Source organism: Caretta caretta, chromosome 5 (assembly GCF_965140235.1).
Source record: "Caretta caretta isolate rCarCar2 chromosome 5, rCarCar1.hap1, whole genome shotgun sequence".
Taxonomy (NCBI): Eukaryota; Metazoa; Chordata; order Testudines; family Cheloniidae; genus Caretta; species Caretta caretta.
Window position 1 is genome coordinate 110,666,910 of NC_134210.1, and position 19,916 is coordinate 110,686,825.

Below are 19,916 nucleotides of genomic sequence, written 5' to 3' on the forward strand. Positions count from 1 at the left end.
TACCCCCAACAGAATTTGTGGTCCTTTGAGGGAAACCAAGTTACAATGATATTCCAAAAAAGAGTTTCTCTCTCCACTTTAGGTGCTTGTGAAGACTCACGGGCCTGTTTGTAGGATCAATAGATTAATCTGAGCACATTCAGACAAAGGCTAACTAACTGGAAAATTAACCTTTTAATCACAGGACCTGGGAGGCTCTGAGGGAATAGCATAATCCTTGAATCCAAATACCACCCCACGCACACAGCTCAAATCCAGCCTAATGCAGAAATCTGAAGTAAAAAAGCAGGCATAATGCTCCAATCTACCTCTAGCAAAGGGGATTTTAAAGGTGGAGGGAGAGGGATGTGATTTGAGTACAGCAGAAAAGTCAGAAAACCTTGAACCTATTGTTTGAAAATACACTACACAAGAAAATTGTCACTGGGGAGGGTGATGAGCAGTGAAAAGTAGGTGTGAATAGGAGGAGAGGGTTTGGGGGAGGTCATGGTGACTAGAGGGAAGGTGAGAGACACTGGGAAGAGGGATATGGGAGTGAATGACAGGAGGACTGGGGGAGAACAGGGGCAAGGGAGCCTGTCAGCTCCACTTTCCCCTTGTGTGTGTGCACCACAACCTGAGGCCCCTACTCATCTATGGTGGTCTGCCCTCCCTCATGTGAGCCAGGTTCTGGAGGTAGCTTTTCTGTGGGTGTCTGAGCCATGCTCCTTAATCCCTTCCTGTGATCCAGGGGTAACTGCTGACATAGTGGAGTGAGAGCCCTGCTAACCGCCCACAAAGGGAAGTGAGAGCCCTGCTCCCTGCCTTCAATGTGTGCCTGCCAGGATCTGGGGGGTCCCTGCCCATTTATGGGAGTCTGACACCCACATCCCTGTCCCCCTCTCATGACAGCCAGGTGGCAGAGCTTGCCTTTGATGGTGTCTGAGCCCCTCTCCCTACCCCCCTGTGAGCTGTAGAAGCCCTACCCTATCCCCACTGCTGAAACTGAGGTGAGGAGCTGAGAATGGGCGTTTGACACATATCAGAAACTTTCCAATACAGGGGTGTGGGGAAGGGAACATTCACTGACTCTTGATGCAGTTCAAACTTCTCAGAGCTATTATTTCATGCTGTATTCATCTCCAGTGGGTATTCTCTTTCATCTGAGAACATATCATTGAAATTAATGAGCCAATTAAAACCTCTCTGAGACTTCAGGTTTCAAAGTTTGAAACCTACTCTGGCAGAAATCTGAGAATGAACTGTAAACTACAGAGAAAAATCTACTTCCTCACAGTTTGTTTGTGGTTTGTTTTTTAAATGAGTACAGAAAAATATTCTGAAAGTGCTGAAACTTTTTGAAAAGAAAATAAATTACACGAGTGGTCACTGGGAGGCAAGGAGTTATTGGAGTACAGTATTAGGTGGTAATAAGGGAAAAAGGGGTTTGGTCTGCAGCAAGGGATGAGGGATAAATGGGAATAGGTGTAGGGGAAGGAAGAAGATACGAGGGATTGGGAAATATAAGGGCTAGTAGAGGAAGTTGGGGGGTTTATGAAGGGAAAGGCCTGTCACCCCTGAATTCTCCTCTTCTACGTATGTGCTAGGATCTAGTGGAGCCCTACCCTTTGCAGGGGTCTGATTCTTCTCCCCCTCTTGATGCAGCAGTTCTCCTCCAGGGGTCTGCGGCCCACTAGGGATCTGAGTGCTGTTTCAGGGGCTTGGCCAAGCAAGGCCGATCAGAGTCCCGAAGGGGCTGGAGCCCCTGTGCCCCGGCAGAAGATGCCATGTTCGGCTGAAGCCCAGCACTCCCCAGCCCTATGGGATGAAAGCCCTGAGCTACCTCCCCCTCCCCACCTCAAGGGGCAGAAGCCTCGAGCTCCCTTGCTCATCGGGCTCCCAAGGCTCTTTCCCAGCCCTGCAGGGCAGAAGCTCTCTCTCCTTCACACAGCTGAAGCATGTTGGGGGGGCCTCTGAAAGATAAAGGTTGAGACCTCATCTTGATGTGTTTGAGCCCTTCTCTGCCATGAGCCTGAATGGGGGAGGGGGGAGGAAGGGGGAGACGCAAAAATTTAAACATCTAGAAATCCAGAAAAAAAAATTAAGATACACATCACCTCAAAGTGGGGACTGCCGGGGGGGGGGGGGGGGGGGGGGGGGGGGAAGAAGAGCTTGGAGTGGACCCAGTGGACCTGGGGCATGGCTAGGAAAGCCTGGCTGAAGCAAGGGCAGGAGTCCCAGCTCGAGGTGAGTGGTAGGAATGAAGGGTCCATCTGAATATGCAGGTTGGGCTACATAACCAAGGTAGCATGCAGCCCTCCAATAAGCCATGGCCTGTGATGTGTGCGCAGAAGCAGAAAGAAGGGAGCAAAATCTTACACCGTTTCTACAGTGCCAATTAATGGCTTAATACAGGGGTTCTCAAACCGGGGGTTGTGAGGTTTGTATGTGGGGGTCGTGAGCTGTCAGCCTCCACCCCAAACCCTGCTTCGCCTCCAGCATTTATAATAGTGTTAAATATATATATAAAAAATTGTTTTTCATTTATAAGGAGGGGGTGCATTCAGAGGCTTGCTGTGTGAAAGGGGTCACCAATAAAAAAGTTTGAGAACCACTGGCTTAATGGATGGGAAGGGGAGTGAGGAGCTGGAAAAGAGCAAATATAGTGATCGGCTATAAAAAAGGAAATAAGGACAACCCAGGGAATTACAGACCAGTCAGCTTAACATCTGTTAATGGAGCAAATAATTAAGCAGTCAATTTGCAAACATCCAGAAGATAATAAGGTGATAAGTAACAGTCAACATGGATTTGTCAAGAACCAATCATGTCAAACTAACCTGATAGCTTTCTTTGACAGGGTAAAAAGAAAAGGAGTACTTGTGGCACCTTAGAGACTAACCAATTTATTTGAGCATAAGCTTTCGTGAGCTACAGCTCACTTCATTGGATGCATACTGTGGAAAGTGTAGAAGATCTTTTTATATACACAAAGCATGAAAAAATACCTCCCCCCCATCTCCTGCTGGTAATAGCTTATCTGAAGTGATCACTCTCCTTACAATGTGTATGGTAACCTGGATTTGTGCTGGAAATGGCCCAACTTGATTATCATACACATTATAAGGAGAGTGGTCACTTTAGATAAGCTATTACCAGCAGGAGAGTGGGGGGGGAGGGGGGGGAGAAGAGATTTTTTCATGCTTTGTGTGTATAAAAAGATCTTCTACACTTTCCACAGTATGCATCCGATGAAGTGAGCTGTAGCTCACGAAAGCTTATGCTCAAATAAATTGGTTAGTCTCTAAGGTGCCACAAGTACTCCTTTTCTTTTTGCGAATACAGACTAACACGGCTGTTACTCTGAAATTTGACAGGGTAACAAGCCTTGTTGGGGGGGAGGGGGGAGAAGCAGTAGACGTGGTATATCTTGACTTTAGTAAAGCTTTTGACACTGACTCGCATGACCTTCTCATAAACAAACTAGGAAAATGCAACCTAGATGGAGTCACTATAAGGTGGGTGCATAACTGGTTGGAAAACCATTCCCAGAGAGTCGTTCTCAGTGGTTCACAGTCATGCTGGAAGGACATAACAAGTGGGGTCCCGCAGGGATTAGTTCTGGGTCTGGTTCTGTTCAATAACTTCATCAATGATTTAGATAATGGCATAATGAGTACACTTATAAAGTTTGCGAATGATACCAAGCTGGGAGAGGTTGCAAGTGCTTTGGAGGATAAGATTAAAATTCAAAATGATCTGGACAAACTAGAGAAATGGTCTGAAGTAAATAGGATGAAATTCACTAAGGACAAATGCAAAGTACTCCACTTAGGAAGGAACAATCAGTTGCACACATACAAAATGAGAAATGACTGCCTTGGAAGGAGTACTGGGGAAAGGGATTTGGGGTCATAGTGGACCACAAGCTAAATATGAGTCAACAGTGTAACGCTGTTGCAAAAAAACAAAAAAACATCCATCCATCATTCTGGGATGTATTAGCAGGAGTGTTGTAAGCAAGACATGAGAAGTAATTCTTCTGCTCTAATCTGCACTGATTAGGCCTCAACAGGAATACTGTGTCCAGTTGTGGGCACCACATTTCAGGAAAGATGTGGACAAATTGGAGAGAGTCCAGAGAAGAGTAACAAAAATTACTGAAGGTCTAGAAAACATGACCTATGAGGGAAGATTGAAAAAATTGGGTTTGTATAGCCTGGAAAAGAGAACACTGAGAGGGGACACAATAACAGTTTTCATGTACGTAAAAGGTTGTTACAAGGAGGAGGGAGAAAAATTGTTTTTCTTAACCTGAGGACAGGACAAAAAGCAATGGGCTTAAATTGCAGCAAGGGAGGTTTAAGTTGGACATTATGAAAAACTTCCTGCCAGGGTGGTTAAGCACTGGAATAAATTGACTAGGGAGATTGTGGAATCTCCATCACTGGAGATTTTTAAGAGCACATTAGACAAACATCAAGAATGATCAAGATAATACTTAGTCCTGCCAGGAGTGCAGGGGACTGGACTAGATGATCTCTCAAGGTCCCTTCCAGTCCTACAAATCAAAGAAATGTTGGCAGGGGAGCTACACGTTACAGGGAATGGTGGGGCAGAGGGTAGAAAAGGAATCTTCTCATATGCTTAAAGTTCCTGCAAAAACTGTTTAGTAAAACTGTCAAGGTTTTGGGCCATAAACCATGGATGAGATTTCTCACTTGCCCTGTCAGCAACTACATACTGCAAATATTTTAAAGCATGACTATTCCATTCCACTATAACAAAATATACATTGAGAGAGGAGCACTGAGGAATCACATAGCAACCGTGTGGCCTACTAAAAAGAATACTGGACTGAGACTATTCCTAGCTATACCATTGGCCTGCTGAATGACTGCAAGCAAGCCACTTCACTCTCTGTGCCTCAGTTTCCTATCTGTAAAAGGGGGATAATGCAAAACTTTGAGATCTACTAATGAAAAGCACTATATAAAAGCTAGATCTTTTGATCATTACCTAGCCATGGGAGCACAACAGTTACAAACTTAGAATTGCCTAAATGACCACTAAACATTTAAACTAAATATTTATAAACTAAATAATAAATGTTTATAAACTAAAATATTTTTCTGTTTTAAAAAAAACCTAGGAAATTATGAGGCAAAAAACTTGATTAATGCAGAATTACAGTTGCCTAGCGATAGTTTGCGCCCTTCCAGAGCATCAAGTACAGCAAAATTCAAACCTCTGAAAATCAGGAAATACAGAGATCAAATAAAGGTCCATACAACATACATTCTTGCACTCTGCCTTTTTACTATAATGGACAGGAATTACTTCACTTGCCCTACACTCAAACACCGAGTCCACTCCCTTGACAGAATACCACCTTTGTAAAATTTAACAATTTCATACCTTTTTACGGCCCCTTCACACTTGCCCACAGGATGCTACCTAACCCTATACTTTCTCCTATTCATCATTAAATCCACATATCACTACTGACAATACCCATGGCAAGAAGATCTCAGTGCCCTGCTACTGACACAATCTACACAATTCTGTCTTGAAATGATGGAGACTGGAATCTCAAGGTGCATCTCTCTCTTTCCTTTGATAAACACATGGGGAGAATCCAATGCAGATCTCCTCCTATCACAATCACAGCTTTTTCAAGCTATTCCAAGTTATTCCACCACCATTCAGCACAGTTAAACTTAACAGTGAAAACAGCTGGAATGCATGCTGCTCCAGTGGCTACTGGGGGACAGAATTAAGGTTCCACAGGCATTTACCTTAACTCTATTTCCTTGTTTTAAGAAGTCTGAGTTTTGCTGAACTTGATATTCTGGAAGGATAAGAAGCTATCACCTGGCAACTTGAACTCTGCATTAAGTTTTCTGCCGTTTAGTACAGCACAAAGTGAAGCTTCCAGGGGAAAAAAAGCTAATCAAGGGGGAAAAAAAATGTACCTCAGGTAAAAGGACAGAGACCTCTCTGAACAACAAATAAATTCAGCTATCATCTCTGTGACGACAACTCACAGATCAGCTTTGTTACTCTGTACTCATCTCTCCAAACTAAAATCTCAGTCTTTCGGATATCTCTTTCTGGATGTCTGTCATCTTAAGCTCACCATGACCAAAGCAGAGTACTTAATACCCCCGTCCTCCATGCCTAACCCTTTCCCACACCTTGTTAGTAAGAGTGGACACCACGACAACCAACAATCTCCCTGTCTTAGACCTGTAACCTGGGTGTCATTTTTGACTTGGCCCTCTAGATCCTCACATCCAGGCCATATCTAAAACTTGCTGATTTTTCCTGGTTAACGTCTTTTAAGATCCTTCCTCTCCATCCATACAGCTAAAACTCTCATTCACTCCCTCATTTCCTCACATCTTGACTATGGCAATATCATCTCTAGCCTTGACAAATGCAGTCTTACCCCACTTCAGAATCATTTTCACCATATCACCTCTCTTTGCATCTCTCCACTGGCTCCCCATTATCTCAAATACAAACTACGTGCGTCTTCATTTCAAGGCCCTTCACTGCCAATCCGCACCCTGAATATCATCGCTCATAAGCTATTGAGAGCTCACCACCCACCTCTGTTTCCAGCCTTCAACACCCACTTGTAAAATTTTCAAACAAGCACTTTCATGCTTTCTCCTGTCTCTCTCCTAAAGCATGGGAAGGGCACTACATAAACATCAGCAAAGCCACCTAATAATTCCCTTTCAATTCCCTCCCTAAAATTCTCTTCTGCCAAGATGCCTACAAAAAAACCCTTAACATTAGGCAGTTGGTGTGCTGAAACCACTGACTTCCAGCTTTGTACTCCCCCATTAGTATGTATCTATCTATTGTCAATTATCTCAGATTGTAGATGTTTGTATTATGTGCTTGTAGCAGAATGGGGCCCTAGTCCTTAACTGCTCTCCTAGGTGCTACCACAACACAAATGAAAATAAAAGATGAATTTTGCATGGGTAAATGGCCAAATGAGTATCCAATCAGATGATCTCAGAGAATCAGGATTACAGGGTAACGGCTTTTTCTTTACTAAAGATACCATCTGCACAGGATTTTCACTCTTTTAGAGTAATCTAGAGCAGCGATGCTCAAACTGTGGGTTGTGACCCCAAAGTGGGACACAATCCCATTTTAATGGGGTCACCAGGGCAGGCTTTAGACTCGCTAGGGCCCAAGTCTGGGGCTGAAGCTAAAGCCTGAGGGCTTCAGCCTTGAGCAGCTGGGCTCAGGCTTTGGCTTCAGGCCCAGGTGATGGGGCTCGGGCTTTGGCTTCAGCCCCACATGGGGTCCTGTAGTATTTTTTGTTATCAAAAAGGGGTCGCAGTGCAATGAATTTTAAGAACCGCTGAGCTAGAGGAACATCCTCAAAAGGGATAACTGCTGCAATGTGGTGCAACTAAGCCAATACCAAGTGTTAGCAGAGAAGCATATATAAACAGATTCAAGGTACCTCTGTAGGCTCATCGTGCACAGCACGTCATCCAGCTGAATGAGCCCAGAACCAGAGAAACAACAACATGCAGAAACTGATCAGCAAACAATGAGCACATACTGAAGTTAAAAAACCGCTCTTTTTGTAGAGTGAAAGAATCCAGTCTCCTCCATCTTGCAAATGAGTTCTGGAGTATGGAGAGATCAACACAGAATTCCCTCCTGGAGGTTGAATCCAAGCAAGAGTGCTTTGTGAAAATGTGAAGGACAACATGGTTGCTTTGTAAATGTCTACAATGGAAATGTGAAATCAAACACAAGACTGCAAAATCTACAGGAAGGAATACACAGCAGGAGGCTGTCCAGTTTATGAAGATATATCAAAATAGTCCCTTGATCTATCAGAAGTTGCAAAGAGAGACACAGTATTTTTTATATAGGGGACAAGCTGGCAGTGTGTTTCGTCTAAGGAAACAAGGATCACAGCCAGGCCTGGCTGAAAGATGCTGGAAGTTCTGTGGGATGAACTTTGCTTTATAAGACATGAAATTATTAAAGTTTAAGTACTAGAATGCATATTATGATTTTATTGTATATGTAACCATTTGTTCCCTATATTTCTATTTACTATCATTTGAATCTCCCCTCATTTTTAAAAAATAAAACAAAAACAATTTTTGTTTTTACTATATCAAACACATCTAAGTGCTGTGTATTAAATGGAGCAGTGATCAGAGGCTAATCTAGTAAGCTGGAGTGTACAACTTCTTTGGGAACAGTGGATCTGTGAATATTGGGAGTGTCCAATGGAACGGGGCTGGACGCTCAAGTAGATGCTCAGAGGCTGGAGTGTTACTATTGCTAGCCTACAGAAGGAGAGCGGAGCCTGCGCAGACTGAGGGAAGTGCTTGTGTTTCATGAATAGTGGAGTCAGGGACTGACCCATGTCAGGCATAGACAAGGCTTCTTCACATTAAGAGGAGGTGGTAGTGAGGTGCCTCACAACCTGGGTACCTCCAGGAAGCATCACAATATCCCATGTTAAAAAGGGCTTTTCAATTACCTAATTTTGTGGGAGTGGGAAGGAGTGATTTAAGGGTATCTAGTCCCATGTAATACAGATGGCAAAGGCCTACAAAGACAGTGGTTGGCCTTGGACCAGTTCATGAAAGCTAAAACAGCTATTAAAACGTACCCTGATGCACTAAGTCTTTAAGACATATGCAGGAAGATGCATTCAGCAAGTTTCGTACAGGGCAAGTAAAGGAGTCCATATGTCCCGACTACACTAAACTTCAGGTCTTTCCATTTGGAATTGTAGGCCTTTCAGGAAGGTTTTCTGAGATGCTAAGCAGGTGGAACATTTTCTCAAAGTCACCACACCTCTGGTCAGAAGACCATGTCAGGAAGAGTTCCTGGTTTGGCACTATCAAAGGCCAGACTCCCAACCTATCTTCAGTCATGTTCCTCTTCCTTGCCAGACATATACAATCAAGAGATGTCTTGTGGGGCAGAGCCCACTCCCACATGTGCAGGGCTTCCTGATGTAGGAAGTGGCAAGCTAGTGCTTCCCTGCTTGCTTGTTTGAAAATTGTTTCACAATAGTACCTAAGGGTTCCAATTATGGCTCAGGCTTCATTGTCCTAGGCACTGTCCACACAGACAGAAGATGGTGCCTGCTCCTCACAGCTTACAAGTGATATACTTGGATATAAACTAACCCTGTATCGGCTTCCAATCCCAGCCTTGTCACAATTTGGACAGCAGAAGTTTGTACAGGAGGCCAAGAGATGAGGAATCTCTGATACACACAAGGGACTATATCAGTAGGCTTATGTGATGGCTTTTGGAAGAGAGAGGCAGGGATAAGTGGGAGATGCCATATTGCTCCCAGCCACTGGAGCAGGAGGACAACACAAGATAATAAGGTAAAGGAAAATTTGTGCCAAGAGATCACTTGTTGAAATGTTAAGATAATATCTGTAGATCAAAAGTGCTTGGACATACAAACTGACTTATGTAAATGGAAAGAAGGGCAGTAAGCTAAGTTTCCATCAGATCACTGAAGATACCATGAAGCTTAATTCTTAAAAATTAATAAATTTAAAAGCTGAGACCTGCAACATTACCCTGATAACAATCACTAGAAAACTTGTGAAAACAATGATTTTTATAATACCCATGAAACCATTACCAAGTCTTCTAAAGTTTACCATAGTAAACAGAAATCACTGATCATACCAAAAAATTTCCTCACTCCTACCTATTACTGAAAACCTTAAGACCAATTCTAAACTATAACATTACTGTCTGTCTGACCTGCAATTGAATGAAACTGAGCCATCTATGTCATCTGAGCTATCACTCTACTTTTTCACAACAGCAGGACAATGCAAGGTATTTGACCAGATTAGATTAGAACATCAATAATGCTTACAAGTTTGTAAGCAATACGTACAAAGATCACTTACCTGTTGATGAGAGAATTTTACTTTGGGGTTGTTGTCAATTTCCCATAATCCTTCATTAAAGCCTTTTCTTTTATTTGGTTTACCGTATTTATCTTTATTTTCAGAATATGGGAATATGTCCTTTGGTCCCAAAAATGCCCTGTAAGAAGTGAAAAAGGAAAAATTAACAGGTACATTTTTCTACGCCAACAATTCATTTTAAATTCTTAATACTGTCATATATGAGAAAGAGGGAGAAGGAGACGCGATTGGTTGAAACCCAACTCAGTACTTAAGCATCTGAAGTGATGGAAGAAGTAAGGAAGTAAAGAATAAGAAAGAATACAAAAGGAAATAAAGGGAAGAGTCCTTAAATCTTGAAAATGTCTTGAGATAGTACAGGAGATTATGGCTTCAGGCTAAAGAAACTATCTTGCAACAAGAAGTTTCTGCTGTAAAAAAAAAATGTAATTAAAGACTCATGATATATAAGATACACCATACTGCTTTCAGTGTATTCTGTTGTAGTTGTCTTAATTATATTACACAGACAGTCCATATATAATTTCCACTGTGTGTGCATTTTGCACTAGTATAACCCTCTTTCAGTACATACAGGCAAAGAAAGAGATTTTAATTTGTGCTAACTTAAAATGCGTAAAGAAAGTATGTTCTCAACACCTCTGCCTTTAGTGCATAATACATCTGCAGAACAGGAAGCTTATCTAGGAAAATCAAAATGAAAAACCAGGTTGCAAGATCATTATGCTTTTAAGAAGGATGAAAAGCTTTTTTACTTTTAAATGATAGTAGCTCAGACAAGTCAGAGTATGGGGCTATAAAAAGATACAAGTTAACTGATGTACTCATATTCCGTCCAGTCAGTAAACTTTTCTACTATGTCCAGAAATACTTACTCAGATTTTACCAGAACCAATAGTGATTTCCTTAGTCAGCAGCTGAATGTTGAACTGCTTCTTTCCAGCAAAAAAATTAAAGTGAGACCAAAACAAATCAGTATTTCCTCACTATCTACCTCTCAGTATTTGTTGTTTTAAAATATTTTTTCATGTAGCTTTTTGTCATCTCTAAGAACTGGCCCCCTCGGAGTTAACCAGCAAATACAAAGGGCATTAGAAGTGGCCTCTTCAGAGGTAGACATCAAATATAAAGGGCATTATTAGTGCTTCAGATGCACAACTACATCTCCTTTTCCTTTTAGCACCTTTCCCGTTACATCAAAATCATAGTATCTACAGTGTTCCTTTTTCTATGCAGTACCTGGGAGAACAAGATTTAAAAATAAATACTCAGTACTAGTTTTCATTTGACATTGCAGAACACTAAGACACAGTAAATGTCTCCCTATGTTTCCATGTTAGAATTTCATCGTGCCAATGCATTTGTTGGTAATTGCACAATTTGAGAACTCAGTGGTATTTTCTCATGTTCAAACCTGTGCCTGCAATCAGCTCAGTTCAAAGTATAAGCCCAAGACCAAATCATTAAAAAAAAAAAAAAAAAAGGTATCGCCTTGTTTTATGAAGCAGTGGTTCATGCCAAGGTTCAATACATAAATTCCAATAAGCTCCACTTTCTCTCTTTTCCACCATCTATAACAAGATCTCTTTGACATGGATGTCCTATTCATGTAGGTAACAAAAGGAGAAGAGTTACAGATCATTTCGGCGACTTTTACATTCATAGATTCCAAAGCCAGAAGGGACAACTGTGATCTTCTAGTCTGACTGCTTGTTCAACACAGACCATAGAACTTCAAAGTAATTCCTACAGCATATCTTTTAGAATATCCAATCTTGATTTAAAAATTGGAAGTGATGGAGAATCCAACACGATCCTTGTAAATTGTTCCAATGGTTAATTATTCTGTTAAAAATTTACACCTTATTTCCAACCTGAATTTGTCTAGTTTCAACTTCTAGCCATTGGATCATTATACCTTTCTCTGGTAGACTGAAGAGCCATTATTAAATATTTTCCCCAATGTAGATACTTATAGATTAATCAAGTCACCCCTTAACGATCTCTTTATTAAACCAAAGTAGATACAGTCAAGGAGCTCAATCACGATAAGGCACATTTTCTAATCCTTTAAATTATTCTCATAGCTTTTCTCTGAATCCCTCCAATTTATCAGCATCCTCTTTGAATCGTGGGCACCAGAACTGGACACAGTATTCCAACCGTGGGCACATCATACGCGCATTTAACTTATGCGAATTCAACTACACACGCTCGGCAAAAAAAAGAAAAGTAACAAGATACCTGTAAATAGTGCAGGCTATTCCGCCCACCATTCCACTCAACGAGTGTATGCCCTGGAGTGAGCGTGAGATGGGAGACGTAAATCTGCTGTTCCCTCAGTCGGTCTCAGTTCCCGCGTGCCTCTCATAGTGTGAGCAACTCGCCGCGCTGAGTGTGATTCTAGTGTTTAAAGATACTGTACGTATTTTTCATACATGGTTCCTAAACGCAAGCCAACTACTTCATCTGGTGCTCAACCGAAGAAACAGTGATCTGTTCCAATGCTGGAGGAAAAACTGGCTGTGTTGGACTTATTGAGAGATGGTATGTTAGTCTCCAAAATGGTGCGTAAATATGGCTGCAACGAATCTAGCATCCGTGCCATCAAGATTCAAGAGAGAGAAATTCGTCAAGCCGTGGCATCAAGTGCTCCAGTAACTGCTAAGGTGACAAGCCAGGTGCGTGATAAGACTTTAGTGCAGACTGAAAAGGCATTAAACTTATCGCTGGAAGACATGATCTGCAAACGTGTACTTATCTATGGCTACACGTTGCGAGAAAAGGCTCTTATGCGTTGTTCAAACCTCCTGCTGAAGAGGGACTGCCTCCTGATGAGCAGGAATTCAAAGCCAGCCAAGGTGGGCTTAACAGTTTTAGGAACCCCTTTAACCTCAAAAACGTGCAGACTACTGGTGAAGCTGCATCTGCCAATGAACAGGCAGCAAAAGCCTACCCCGAACAATTAAAGAAAATCATAGAAGAAAAGGGCGATCTTCCGGAACAAGTTTTTAATGCTGAAGAGACTGGGCTCTTCTGGAAAAAAATGCCCAACCGCACTTACACTTTGAAACCAGAAAGACAAGCCCCTGGCTTCAAAGCAGCGAAAGACCGTGTGACTGTTGTTTTGCGGTAATGCAGCTGCGTATTTAATAAAGCCGGGCTTGCTCTAAAGGACTGCAAATCCCCGTGCTCTAAAAGGCAAGAACAAAAATCTCCTGCCTGTGTTCTGGCAATCAAATAAAAAGGTTTGGGTGACGGCAGCATTATTTCTGGATTGGTTCCACAAGTTTTTCATTCCGGAGGTCAAATGGTACCTTGAAGAGAAAGGACTTGACTTTGCAGCGTTGCTGATCGTAGACAATGCTCCTGGCCACCCTGTGGCACTCCAGTTTGCACATAATGACGTTGAAGTCATCTTTCTCCCCCCCAATACCACCTCCATCCTCTCAACCAAGGCAGTTTCAATGCCACGTACACGAGGCTTACGTTCTCACGGATATGTAGCACTATAGATGGTGATCCCAATCTTAATGTGATGGAGTGTTGGAAGTCCTTCAACATTGCCAATTGTATCACATATATTAAACAGGCAATGGATGCAATCAAGCCTGAAACAGTCAATGCATGTTGGTGAGACCTATGGGAAGAATGTGTGAATGATTTTAAGGGTTTCCTGACCACTGACAAAGAAGTGAAACGCATTGTTCAGGTGGCCGGCCAAGTGGGTGGTGACAGCTTCATCGACATCCTTGAGGAAGAAACTGAAGAATTAATTGACAGCCACAGAGAAACATTCACTAACGAAGAATTAGAGGAACTGATAAAATTGTCTACAGAAGATGAAGATGATAATGACGAACAGGAAGAGCCAGCAAGTTGGAATCTTCATAAATTTGCTGAAGTGTTCCAAGCAGCGAAACACTTGAATTATTTAATTTCTGAATACGATCCCTCTATGGAACAAAGCCTCAAAATCACACGTAGTATTACGGACGATTTGAGACCATATCAAGAAATGTTTGAGCAGCTCAAGAGACAACAGCGATAGTTGTCGATCACCATGTTTTTCACGGAAAAACAACCAGCAGCAGATGAGCCTACGCAATCAAATTCTCGAGTTGAACCAATTGAACTCGAGTTGAACTCACTCTCCATCACCCAAGCTCTCCATCGCCTCCGTCTCCCGGATCGACATCAAGCCCTTACGACCCCCTGTAAATACCCCCCTGTAATTAAAAATACAGTACTGTAAAATCATATTTTGCCTATGTACTCTTTATTATATGCTCTACATTACTGTATACATTATACATATTACTGTACAGGGTTGTATACACAAAACCATGTACAGTATACTGTACTTTATGGGCGATTTAAGGGATTTTCAAGGGTAATTTTGACTATACGTGATTTTCGCCTTACGCGCTGACTTTAGAACCTAACCTCCACGTAAGATGCGACTCCACTGTATATATTTCCTACTCCAACTGTACATATGCGGTCCACAAAAAGTTTCAAGTGTTAATTTTATGGAATTTCTTAAAGTCAGAAACTTTTGTCTATGACTAATCACACACACACACACACACACAAAATCTGTTTTTTTGGACTAATATAACAAAAAAATATTAACAAATTTCCACCAGCAAAGATGGACAAAACAAAAACTAAGAATATCAATATGTTTCTTATTATTTTGCTTCTAAAGGTACTACACTGGATTGCTATACGGGAAGGAATCCAAAGATGAGAAGATTAACAACGATCATTTCCCATTCACTGCACACCAGGAGACACTCAAACCTAGAGTTGCATGAAATTTATCATGCAAATTCATACTAATGGTTAGTAAACTGCAAACCACTACTATGTTACATAAAAGTTAGGAAATAATTGTTTGAGGTTTTTTTCTGGTTTTGTGTGGTGGTTCTTCCCCAATCCTGGCCAGAGAGAAATGCACAAGAGCGCTTTGGAGCCAGAAAACCATCACTCCTTATGTATTCCAGAAAGATTGTTTTGCATGACAAAGCTAATGCTTGATGGCCTGGAAAGCAGGGGACTTGAACTTCAAAGCAGTGGACTGCCTTCAGTTTTATAAAATGTAGAGCAATATATTACATTAGTGCAGTCCTGTGAAAACTGTGAAGGTGTATCTTGTGGAGTTCTTCATAGGCACAGGGGTCAGCATGCTGCAGAATCAAGGCCAAAGTGTATAAAATTATTTAATTGAAAATGTACAGAAAATTGTTAGCTCCAACTATTATATGATGAACCACTGATTTTCCACCTACTGCTGTATAGATTACATAGCTCAAATCTAATTTTTGTTTGACATGCCCCATAATTAGTATACTCCCATACTGGTGGATCTACTCTTTCTGATGGTTATTCAATGCCCTCTGCACTTGCCGCTAATGAAATGTTCAGGAGTAGGAATGAAGAACTCTGGGTTAGGAATAAAGGTTAGAAGGAGAGAAATGCTGGGGAGCGGGGAAACATATTGCACATTGCAACACTGTAAGGTATGAGAGCCTATGAGAAATCTGTAATAATGTAACAGTGAATTTACCACACTACCAAACATAGGGTTGACCATATTTTAATTCTGTAGCAGTAACTTTTTAAAAAAGCACCTAAGTTAGGAGCCTAAATCATATTGGAAGATGGAACTTGAGCTTTTGAAAATTTTGCCCAAGATCTTTGAATGTTATTTATGTGGGCTCATGTAGATTTCTTACTGCTCTACATGCCCCTAAAAATCAATATGCAGGTGCATTCTGGAATACTAATAAAAAGCAGCAAGTGGTGGAATCAAGAATGGCATTTAATCAGTGAGGGAAGGAACAGACAGGTGGTATTCTTATTCATATTGCTGTAGTGCCAAAACAAACCAAAAAAGGTTGAGCTCCATTGTATAGAACTTAGCTCACACACATAGGAAGACCTGGTCCCTTCCCTGAAGAGCTTTTAATCAAATTTAAGACAAGATACAATAAGTGTAAACAAACCTGATCCTGCAGAGATCTGTGAGGGAGGATAGGATAGTGATAGGAATTGGACAACATGAACCAAATGTGCACACAACAGTTCTTTTTTTTTTAAATTAGTATAAAGTGGAAACCTAGTCAGTGGGGATTGCTGCCATTTTTGTTTATATAGATCCTATAATTTAATAACTACAACTTTCTTTTCTTTTCTTTGAGAACAAAATAAAGGACGATGCTCAAGGCCAAAATTAGTACTATAGTTCAGCGGTTCTCAAACTTTGGGTCGGGATCCCAAAATGGGTCACAACCCCATTTTAATGGGGACGCTGGGGCTGGCCTGGCTTAAACTTGCTGGGACCCGGGGCCAAAGCCCACGGGCCTCAGCCCTGGGCGACAGGACTCAGGTTACAGGTCCCCTGCTTGGGGCTGAAGCCCTTGGACTTTGACTTTGGCCCTCCCGCCTGGGGAGGCGGGGCTTGCGTGGGCTCAAGCTTCAGTTACCCCTCCTGGTGTCCTGTAGTTATTTTTGTTTTCAGAAGGGCGGGTCACATTGCAATGAAGTTTGAGAACCCCTGCTATAGTGAAAACAAAACAGAATAGGGGGCAGTCTAGTCATAACAACCCTTTGTTTTTATTGACTAGGAAAAGAGCTCCCTGACATCTCATGGAATGGTTACAGTCGAGAGCTCCCCTCAGTATTTCATGGTAGATGTGAAGACCAAGCAGCCTTCTTTTAAGCTGCCTATCCTTCTGATAAAGTTTAGGTGAGGAAAAGTTTGCCTATTTCTGAATATTATTTGTGAATGCCTCCCATACAGGTAGGCTGTGAAATTACTTTTAAGATATTCTGCAATGAAAATAACGTGCTCTTTAGTCTAAAAAACTTACGTCTCATGTGTTCCAAAAAAGAAAATAGGCATTTTATTTGTAGGAGGTTTCACTGCTCCATCAGGAACTTCATCCACCTAAGGGAAAAAAATTACATTATGATAATTAAAATATTTAGTAACAACCAAAAACAATGTGGGGGGACATTTTAAATTGTCATTAAATCTGAAAAATACCATCAGGTGGTCCACGCTTTTATATCACGCTTTTATCCAAAGCGCTTTACAATAGTTAGCTAACGCTACAAACAACATTTGGAAAGATCATTAAGTGGTCCGCTGAGACACTTAGGAATTTTCAAGTGGTCCGCAAAAAAAAAAAAAGTTTGAGAACCACTGCCCAATGTAACAAAAAAAGTCCAATAAAGGTCAATATACCTCAAAACTAATGTTTGCTTAAAAAAAAAAGTACTGGTTAGAAGCAGTATTGGCTCCCTTAGACACGGTATCTGCTCCTCCAACTGCCACCTCTTCCACAACCACAGCAATGCTTCTCACCCTGTCGAACTGATTACCTGCACTGGCACAACGCATTACATTTAAGAAATAGATAGGACACTAAAAATATTTTACAATTCTTAATCCAGTACTGCATGAATATAAATTATACACTAATCTTTCATCTGTAATCTCAAAACCACCAATTGAAGTACACCAGTATCCAAAACTTCCAACACTTTAAAGGCTTCTATTAAGGCTGTTGGAGAAGGCAGACTGGCTTACTGTTCAAAAATGAACAGAATACTTAGTGGTACTGTTGCTCCTGCAGGTTTCAGAGCAGGACGCATACCTTCACAGCAATAATGTTTTGTCAAATAAGGCCCCAGGTATTTGGGAAGAGTACTTTGTGTTGTCCACACCCTTGAATACTCCCACAACTTGTTACACTACCATACTATAGTCCTCATTACTAACATCTAACTTGAGGGTCACCTACTTAATACAATGCAGTGCCACTTGATCATGCTAAAATGGTAAAAAAATGGAATACTTTGTTTTATCTGTAAATATCTGCACTCTTTCCACCCCCCAAAAAAATGCTATGTAGAAAAAGTTTTAGGTGACTGAATGTGACGCTGTAGGAAGTTCACTGAGAGATTTTTGCTGCTTCAACACCCGCTTTCAGTAAACTATATTTAAAAATTGGTGTATCACAGAAAATCTCCCATTGGACTTTGGCAAAAAGTCACAGAAAGCTAGAGAAACCGATGAGAGCTGATGAAAATGCTGCCATTTCGGTGTGTATGTCACAAGCAGAGAGGCTTAAAAAACAAAGAGTAAAACACAGTGTGTGGGTTACTTCCAGCAGCACCACCAGGCCCGCCCCTGCACGAGGGAAACCTGCTCATGTGCTATACATCTACAGATACGCACCCCTTAAGATGGGAAACAAAAACTGCACCACCCAAAGAGACAGTCTGCTATGAACGAACGTTTATCTGCCATGGAGCGATAGACGGGACTGAGGATGGAGGAACAGGCAGGGAAATGCAGCAGGAGAAAGCGCAGGTGAGCGGAGGAGGCGGCAGCAATGGGGGGGGGGGGTGCGGCGGCGGGGGGGCTTACCCTGGCCGGCCAATGGGGGTAACCTTTCATCTTGGCAAAGATCAAGTCTCCCGGTTTGAAATCTCGGCTCATGTTTTCGGACAAATGTGGCGGCTGTGGCTGAGGCGAATGGCACGGGCGCTCCCCGCCGGCTGAGATCCCGCTGCAGAGGTGGACACGGCGAGTCAAGGGAGCTCTGCCGCCCCTCAGGGCAGTCCCGCTGCCCGGCGGGGGTGCTTAGAGGGACCTGCCTGCCAAACCACCCCACTCCCCACCACCGCCCGGCTGCCCCCTCCCTTCCAATGCGCGAAGCGCCCCCGCCCCCCCGCGCAGCCCACCTTCCCAAGCGCGCATCCCCCCCCCCACCGCCCTCGCGCGCAGGCCCCTTCCCCTGCGCAGCGCCCCCTCCCCGACTTCGCCTCCCCGCTCCCCTCCGCGCAGCCCTCCCCTCGACAGCCCCCCTCTCCGGCTGCCCCAGGCCGGCGCTGCTCCCCCGCCCGTCCCAGGCCCCGCGCGCGCGGCAGAAAATCCGCCTCCATCTCACCAGCCGCTCGGGGGGGGGGGGGGGGGCGCGAAACGGCCGCTCCCGCCCTCTTACCTGGCGCGGCCCCGCAGCCCGCTTCCTCCAGCCTACAGCGACCGCCGCGCTGCCTCCCGCTACCCCGGCCCACACCAACTGACACAGACAGGAGGGGACGCGGAGTCCTCAATCTCGGGATGGGGGAGAAACGACAGAATTGGTTCAACCCTACCCGTGTGAGAGGAGAGACGGGGGAAGCGCGAGCCCAACCACCCCTCTTGGGAACGGACCCCGACAAGCGAGGCAGCGGCGGCTGGGAGACGCTAACGCACCTACCGCCCCCTCCCCGCGGCCGAGAAATGGTGCGCTCCTCCCGCGGCGGCGGCTGCTGCTGCTGCTCGTAGGTAGGGAGGCGGAGCTTGGGAGTGGTGGGGGGGGGGTATGGTGCTGCTGGAGCTCACCCAGTGACTGGAGGAAGGGCGGGGGGCCGGCCTGACGGGGATGTGGGGTCTCTGCTGCTGCTCCCTGGGGAGAGTGGTCTGGTCCCTGATGTACAGGGAGCGGCTGGCACAGGTGGGCAGCAGGCCCCAGGCTCTGCAATGTTCGCCCTGAACGCTGCCCTCGTGCAGATCCTGTACCGTGGCTGAGCACCTCTTATGTAAGAAGACGCAGCCTTCGCACACGAAGAGAAGGACAAAAACGACAGGAGATCAAGGGCCGCTGATAGGAGCCAGGGCTCTCTCTTGGGATATCTCATAGCAGAGCCCCTCTTTCCCAATCAAGTCATTTATGCCAATTAAATCATAAACTATTTAAAATAGCTCAGGTACTAAGCAATCAATTTGCACACAAGCAGATTTTATTTTAGGAATGACTGGCACACAGTAGGGAACATAAAGATGCCTACCACATGCTGCAGATAAACTCAAAACCAGCTGTGATTATAATCTGTTACTATAACAGGCTGTCAATTAATGGCAGTGAACTCAGGCAATTAACTCAAAAGTAATTGTGATAAAAAAATCACAAT

The 19,916-nt window shown here is 43.3% G+C and overlaps 1 protein-coding gene across 4 annotated transcripts in view; it reads right to left on the reverse strand.

The window, feature by feature from the left end:
• The window catches only part of PSIP1 (PC4 and SRSF1 interacting protein 1), a 66,183-nt gene extending 47,111 nt beyond the window's left edge, over positions 1 to 19,072 (reverse strand). For all 4 annotated transcript variants that reach the window (XM_048851289.2, XM_048851292.1, XM_048851286.2 and 1 more), the window contains exons 1-4: positions 18,965 to 19,072; positions 18,388 to 18,529; positions 16,823 to 16,899; positions 9,924 to 10,062 (exon numbers count right to left, since the gene is read on the reverse strand). In XM_048851289.2, coding sequence (XP_048707246.1) covers positions 9,924 to 10,062; positions 16,823 to 16,899; positions 18,388 to 18,459 — 288 coding nt within the window. In that variant the 5' untranslated portion in view covers positions 18,460 to 18,529; positions 18,965 to 19,072. The remainder of the gene's footprint in view (positions 1 to 9,923; positions 10,063 to 16,822; positions 16,900 to 18,387; positions 18,530 to 18,964) is intronic.
• Positions 19,073 to 19,916: the final 844 nt, after the last annotated feature.